At 43.2% G+C, this 7,106-nt stretch overlaps 1 protein-coding gene across 2 annotated transcripts; it reads right to left on the reverse strand.

Moving 5' to 3' along the window:
- Positions 1 to 486: 486 nt before the first annotated feature.
- POMK (protein O-mannose kinase) lies at positions 487 to 7,106 on the reverse strand. 2 transcript variants are annotated; one of them, XM_035135568.2, is made up of 3 exons: positions 7,039 to 7,106; positions 3,785 to 4,092; positions 487 to 1,789 (listed from the first exon to the last, which is right to left on the reverse strand). In XM_035135568.2, exons 2-3 carry the CDS (start codon positions 4,064 to 4,066, stop codon positions 1,019 to 1,021), a joined length of 1,053 nt encoding a protein of 350 aa, XP_034991459.2. In that variant the 5' UTR covers positions 4,067 to 4,092; positions 7,039 to 7,106; the 3' UTR covers positions 487 to 1,018. The 2 variants fall into 2 exon arrangements, with proteins under 2 accessions (XP_034991459.2, XP_034991456.2); XM_035135565.2 differs by having other exon boundaries at positions 7,044 to 7,096.

Consider the following 7,106-nt stretch of genomic DNA (forward strand, 5'->3'; position numbering starts at 1 on the left):
GTCCACAAATTTACTCCAGTCTTTTTGGAACCTTGTTTCCCCCTGGTTCCGGATCCTGCTAGTCAGTCTTGCTAGTTCCGCATAGTCAATCATTTTTGTCTGCCACTCTTCAAAATCTATTTGACTATGTCTATTGATAAGAAGAAACTGTAGAAGCTGTACTCAGGACCAGCTTAATGTTAGGTTGGATGGAATTAGGTTCCAAGGAGCAATTTTATTATGCTGGAGGAGATGGGGTAAATAGGAGTCGAGAAATGCTGTAAGGGAGGGGAAAAGAAAAACACAGTAGGCAATAATTCGAAGAGAACAAGAACTGTTGGGAAACGCCTTGGAACGCCTGCAGCCCTTAACTCCCAAGCGTCCTCCGGTATGCGCAGCTCTGGAAAAGGCATTCCCCTTCTTCTCCAGTGCGCTTCAGTGACGTATATCAAATGATATATGCACACTAATCTTCTAGCATAACACAGCAAGAAGCGTGAGACATCGTAGAGCTAATCTACGTATTTATTTACACACTATGTACAGACAAAAGATTCATGCCGTCTTCTCTCTCCAGCTGAGAGAAAAAAAGGAACAAGTGAAAGCAAAAGTACAGTACAACAGTACATACAACTTAAGAGATAAGACTGTCTTCCCGTTCCCACACTCTTCCTAGACAGGCATGTGAATTACACCAATCTCATCTGCATCATCGGAGGCGTGAAATACTAACACTTCTATTATATCTCCTATCATATAGCTACATCTATCCTGCCTATGCCAACTTGATTTAGGAAGAAATGCTCATTCAGAAATGTACCACACACAACACATACTATCCCTCCCCCCCCCCTTTTCTCAACAATTTGTCACAGAAGGTGCAATTGGGAGTCATTTTTAAGAAGCCATTTTAGAGTTTTTCTATTTATGCTTATGTTTCCACCAGCACTATTGTACTTCTCAGATCAGGAAGAGTCAAATGTGCTAAATATGTACCAAGGCATGTCCATGAGGTTTTTTGTTTTTTTTTTGGTGTTTTTTATAATATGTCCCTAGTCCTTGACATAACTGTTTCTCTCGCAAGCGACGCTAGCACTTTCTTGTATGTATCCAAAACAGTCTGAGCAGAAGGTCTTTCAGCTGGGCTCTTTTTGCACGCCCCGTGGATGTCAAAGAGGTGGAACCTGACGAGGTCACTCCCATCAACATCCCCCAAGATAAAATTGGAAACATCGGGGATTTTCCATATATCTGTCATTTCATCATAAGGAGGCATGAGGCTGTCTTCAAAAGCCATTTCGTTTCCATGAGGCCAAAGCTGTTCTGGAGCAACAAAGTCACCCCGAAGTTCCCGATGGCCACATCTGATCAGTTCGCCAGCATTCTTGTCTACAAGAGGCAAAGCATCCAAGTCATTCACAATAACATGGAAGCTGCTAGTCAGCAAGTACTGAGAAAGAACTTTGTCCAAGTCGCTGGAGTCACACATCACAAGGGTGCCCAGGGGACTGTTGTGCAAGTAATGGAGGATGCTCACGTAATCGATGGCAAGCAGGAACCTGATGTTCCATGTGTTGAAGCTCTTGTACTTTGGAAGGTTCAATATCTCGTTCAGATTCTTCAGAGAGCCGAATGGATGGTACTCCGTAAGAAGTGTGAACTCCTCCTCACAATATCCAATCAGCTTGACCACGTGCCTGCTTTGTAGAGATTTCAGCATCTGTAAGCCATGGATGAAGTCCTCTTGAAGCTCCGGCACAGTTAACTGGGAAAGGGCAACTTTGTTTTCCTTCCACTCAGAAAGGAAAACCTAGAACAAGGAGAACAATGTTAAAAAACTTTGAGATCCAAACTCTGAAATGCAGTTTGTAAAAGCCAAGTTGTTTTTCAATATGGGGGACAACAGTTTAGTCTTGACAAATGCAAACCCAAACCTATGTGTTAAAAACACACACACACACACACACACACACACACACACACACAGAGAGAGAGAGAGAGAGAGAGAGAGAGAGAGAGAGAGAGAGAGAGAGAGAGAGAGATGAATAGATACAAGGTCTATGCCACAACAAAACAAATTATGTCACAGCAAATATCTGAAAATTGGTAATGTTTACAAATCCCAGAGTGTAAGGAAATAGAGAGGTGAATATGTACAGTAACTCAAACTTAACTGTGAGATTCACTGGGTGTTGTGCTCCCGCAACATGAGGAAATACAGTGGTACCTTGGTTTGCATACGTCTTGGTTTGCATACGTTTTGGATTACAAACACGTCAAACCCAGAAGTGCGTGTCCCGGTTTGCAACCTTTTTTGGATTACAACCCATTTTTTAGGATTACAAACAAAAATTTTTTGGAGGCCCCATTGGCGAAAGCGCGCCTTGGGTTACAACCTGTTTTGGTTTACAAACGGACCTCCGGAACAAATTATGGTTGTAAGCCAAGGTACCGCTGTAGATATATATTTCTAGACGTAGATTCAGCTGGGATTGTCAGCATCCACATATAAACAAGGACAAATTTAAGATCCGCTGAAACATACATCAAAGCCACACACTTCCATCCCTCAGTTGTTCATGGCAAGTTTCCCTTTTATGACCCTCGTTACAGCTCTGAGTTGATTCAGTCAGATGTCAAATTCAGGCAAGCGGGATATTTGATCAGTTATGTCAAGTGGCCATTGCCCAAAGCTTGTGTTTCTTCAGAATCCACTGCAAGGAAGCAAGCGTCTCCTCTGGCCTCCTTTGGAAGATTTTGCCCTCCCTCCCTTGTTACTCTCTTTTGCTACAGGATTTGAGCTTCCATTCGGGCAAGCCCAAACACCCCATCCCTTTTCCCTTGCTACCTCCAGTTCACCCTGGAATTGTCCCCCCTTTGTGCCTTCCCCAGCTGCTCCTACCACGCCTGTCCAGTCCTTTCTCCCTTTGGACCCTCCTTTCCCTGTTATTCTGCTCTCCACCTTTCCTTCTCTGCCTTCTAGCCATTCTCATGGCGTCAGCTGCAGTTTATATGCAGCCGCGTGAAGGCCTTGCTCTTCCCCTACTTCTCAGCTGAGTTGCAGTGTGCCTCTAAGCTACTTCCTGGCTGGCATGTAAGCTCTGAGCAGCTGCCTTCCTCTTCAGGAGCTCACAGCCAGCGAGAAGCAGTCCGCTTGCCCCCACACAGGCCCATCCTAGCCATAGAGGCTAGTGGCGTGGAGAACCACAGGGCTGGGCGCTGGAGGGCGCTGGAAGGGCGCCAAGTGAGCGCAGGGTTCCGGCGATCTGACCAGGACTGCGCTCCACGAGCTGAGAGGCTGCGACATGTCTCTCTCCTTCTCCGAGGACTCCGTGCTATGCCTCCTTCTCGTTTCCCCAGCGCTGGGTTCCGCTCAGTCAAGCTTCGCCACCAGCGCGCGCACAGCGCCCAAGCAGCTCTGGCTGCTTCTGCGGTGCGCGCGCTGGTGGCGAAGCTTGACTGAGCGGAACCCAGCGCTGGGGAAACGAGGAGGCGCAGCGCGGAGTCCTCGGAGGTGGCCTCCCGCTGCTGCCGCGGTCCACTTGGCACTCCCTTGGAGAGGCTCGGGGGGGGCGCTGGAGGGACCTTAGCGCCAGGGCGCTGGATGGGCTTGACGGTCCTGCGCCCACGGCTGGAGCATGACAATCCTATCAGCCTTTCTCCCAGCTGACAATGTCATTTAGAACTTTTTCTGAAGCATATGTCAAGGCACACACACACACACCCCCTGGTAAGAAAAAAAGTGAATGGCAAAATTACAGAGCAACATTTTTATTATATTCAAGATTCATGATGATAAACCAACCCTTTTCACAGCTCCTTCACCAATGAGTTTCAGTTTGCGGACTTCTCTTTTCAGCGCTTCACAAGACAACCATGGTGAACAGTTCTTCACTGTTCCTAATCTGAAGTAACCGTGCTGACAAGAGTCATGTTCAACATCGGCCTGTCCATAGGAAGGATATACGTAGCTGAAATATTGATAGAGCAGCAAGTTCACAAGCAGCACAGCCAAAATCAGATACAAGACGGGAGGGATCAGCCTTTGCATAAGATCAGTTTTCGTTTCATACAATTTTTTCTCCATGTTGTAACAGTCATCTTTCAGATTTTCTGCAAGACATTAGAGTTATAAATTGTTACTTTAATTTAGCAATTCTGGGGGAGGGGTAGTTGAGATACACTTCTTTTTTTTGGGGGGGGGAGATTCCAACACAGTCAAACTCTCCTAACTTTACATAGCAATGCCACAAACAGGCATTAAACATGAAACATGCTACTAGCAGATTAATAGCTCTGCTAACCATTTTGATGGTTTCCTACCATAGACTGAGATCCAGCAAATAGCTTTACAGACATGGAGAGAGAAAGCATGCAATGGCCAATATTATTTGGATATATAGGAAAGAAGTCTAGTCTTTTCAGGGGTTGCCATTAGGACCAGTAAGTTTTTGGACCAGAAATACTAGTAATTTAAGAATCACTTGTTTTCACAAAAGCACTTGGTAATAAGACAATTTTGTGGGCCCCTGATAAAAAACAGTTACTCATCGTGGATACCATCCATTAATTTCAATGGGAGATCTCTACAGGGCAATCATATACCACACATGTATACTCAGAAGGAAGATCAATGGAGTTCAGCAGGGATTATTTCTAGTAAGTTTGCAGAGAACTGCAGCCTTAAGCATGTAACTAACTCTCCCTCTGAAAATAAAGAGATTTAGAATTTTTTTAAAAAAATTGGTATACAGCAATTGTAGGGAAAACTTATAGGTGGAACGCAAAACATCTATAAAATGAACACAACATAGTATCTGTTTATTACTACTACTACTACTGTTATTTATTAATTTTTATAACACCCTTCATCCAAAATTCATAGGGCAGTTCACAATTTAAAAATACAAAAGGAGAACCCAAAATACATACTAAAAACAAAAAGAAACCAATAATTCTTATCCCACAAACACATTTAAAATGATATAGAATGTTACATCAGCCAATGTTAAATCGGCCTGGTTAAGGAGAAAAATTTTCACCTGGCGCCTAAAGATATGTAATGAAGGCACCAGGCGAGCCTCCCTGGGGAGAGCATTCCACAAATGGGAAGCTTGTTCTCTTGTTACTAGACTCAGGACCTCAGATTATGATCACAGGGTCTGGGTTGGTTCAAATTGAACTAAATGCCTCAGTTATGATGAAACATTGTACTTTTTACTAACCTAGTCCCCCCAAAGATCTCTCTCACACACATAACACACAGTTAAATTTAAGAATTAAAATTTGTGTATGGTTTTTCTTTATAGCTTTTACTTTTTAAAAAATTCTAATACAGTATCTCATATTTAAACACAAGTAATGTATCATGTTTAAATATGAGATACTGTATTAGAATTTTTAAAAAAGTAAAAGCTATAAAGAAAAACCATACACCAATTTTAATTCTTAAATTTTACTGTGTGTATATAGTTATGTGTGTGAGAGAGATCTCATATTTAAACACAAGTAATGTATCATGTAGGGACCCAGGTGGTGCTGTGAGTTAAATCACAGAGTCTAGGGCTCAGAAGGTCGGCGGTTCGAATCCCTGCGACGGGGTGAGCTCCCGTTGCTTGGTCCCAGCTCCTGCCCACCTAGCAGTTCGAAAGCACATCAAAGTGCAAGTAGATAAATAGGGACCGCTCCGGCGGGAAGGTAAACGGCGTTTCCGTGCGCTGCTCTGGTTCACCAGAAGCAGCTTTGTCATGCTGGCCACATGACCCGGAAGCTGTCTGTGGACAAACGCCGGCTCCCTCGGCCATAGCTGCCAAGTTATCCCTTTTTTACAGGGATTTTCCCTTATGCTGAATAGGCTTCCTCGCGAGAAAAGGGAAAACTTGGCAGCTATGCCCTCGGCCTATAGAGCGAGATGAGACACGACTGGACCTGATGGTCAGGGGCCCCTTTACCTTTACCTTTAATGTATCATGTATGATAATCAATTTAATACAGAATAACTACTAAATAAGAAAGTATTTATAATATAATTTTTAAAATGAATATTAAAAAATTCCACAATACTCTTCTGATAAATTTCCCTTTTCCACATCAAAGACTGTTTTGCTTTCTCCTTATTCTCCACTTATGTGTAATATGTGATACATTATGCTTGATACTGAAATAACAAAACTAAAGGAGGCATAAATTAACTCCCACAATTATATCTTATGTTTTCTAATATTAGACATAGCCTTTCACCTCAAAATGTGCAAGCAAGTGTGTAAGTCCTGAATTTATCCCAGCAGCCTAAAAATTTGCCTGAGTGTTCTAGCTAGATTTTCAGCCATGTAGCATGGCAAAAAGGTCACAGCCTTAAACTAACAGAAACAGTAAAACACAAGAAATGTATTTTCAGATTTTCTAGTTAAGTGTTTTAACAAGCTTTTGGGAACTGACACTTTGAATGAAAGGGCTGGTGCCATACTGAGTTTTTTTGGTCATTATCTGTATACTTTTATATATAGTTTTTACCTTATTCTACCAGTGTTTAATTGTTTTTAATGATTCCCCCCCACCTGTTTTTAACTGTTCTTATTTTTATCTGCAAGCCGCCTTGAATCTGTTAGGGGAAAAGGTGGGGTATAAATAAATGTATAACAACAACTGAAAATTTGTTTAAAGTATTGCAGGCTTTTTCATTCATGTCTTGATTATAGGAAGCCCGTCTTCTTGTAGAGCGATTAGCAGGCATAGGCAAACTCCGGCCCTCGAGATTTTGAGACTACAATTCCCATCATCCCTAGCTAACAGGACCAGTGGTCAGGGATGATGGGAACTGTAGTCCCAAACATCTGGAGGGCCGGAGTTTGCCAATGCCTGGAATAAGGTTACAATTCTAGGCAGAGAGTCGCACTGTATATACTTCCAAACAAAGAGGAAGCAGTAGATCCAGCCAGGAGAAAAAGACTGAAAATCGTTTCAAGATCTCAGCATCACCTCGCAATAACTTTTGCTATCCAGCAACAACCTCGGCGGCGCCTAACTCTGCAGCTTGCTGCTCAAACGAACGACGCTTACCTTACCCTGAACTATTGTGCATTACTCTCATCAGCTGGCAGCCGCCATGACAGTGCCGACACCACCTG

Source organism: Zootoca vivipara, chromosome 13 (genome assembly GCF_963506605.1).
Source record: "Zootoca vivipara chromosome 13, rZooViv1.1, whole genome shotgun sequence".
NCBI classification, from domain to species: domain Eukaryota; kingdom Metazoa; phylum Chordata; class Lepidosauria; order Squamata; family Lacertidae; genus Zootoca; species Zootoca vivipara.

Excerpts from the sequence above, each read along its gene's own strand:
- POMK (XM_035135568.2), bottom strand. The coding sequence starts at position 4,066 with ATGGAGAAAAAATTGTATGAAACGAAAACTGATCTTATGCAAAGGCTG. Across the intron at positions 1,790-3,784 it reads GTGAAGGAGCTGTGAAAAGG|GTTTTCCTTTCTGAGTGGAA; the intron begins GTTGGTTTATCA and ends TCCTTGTTCTAG.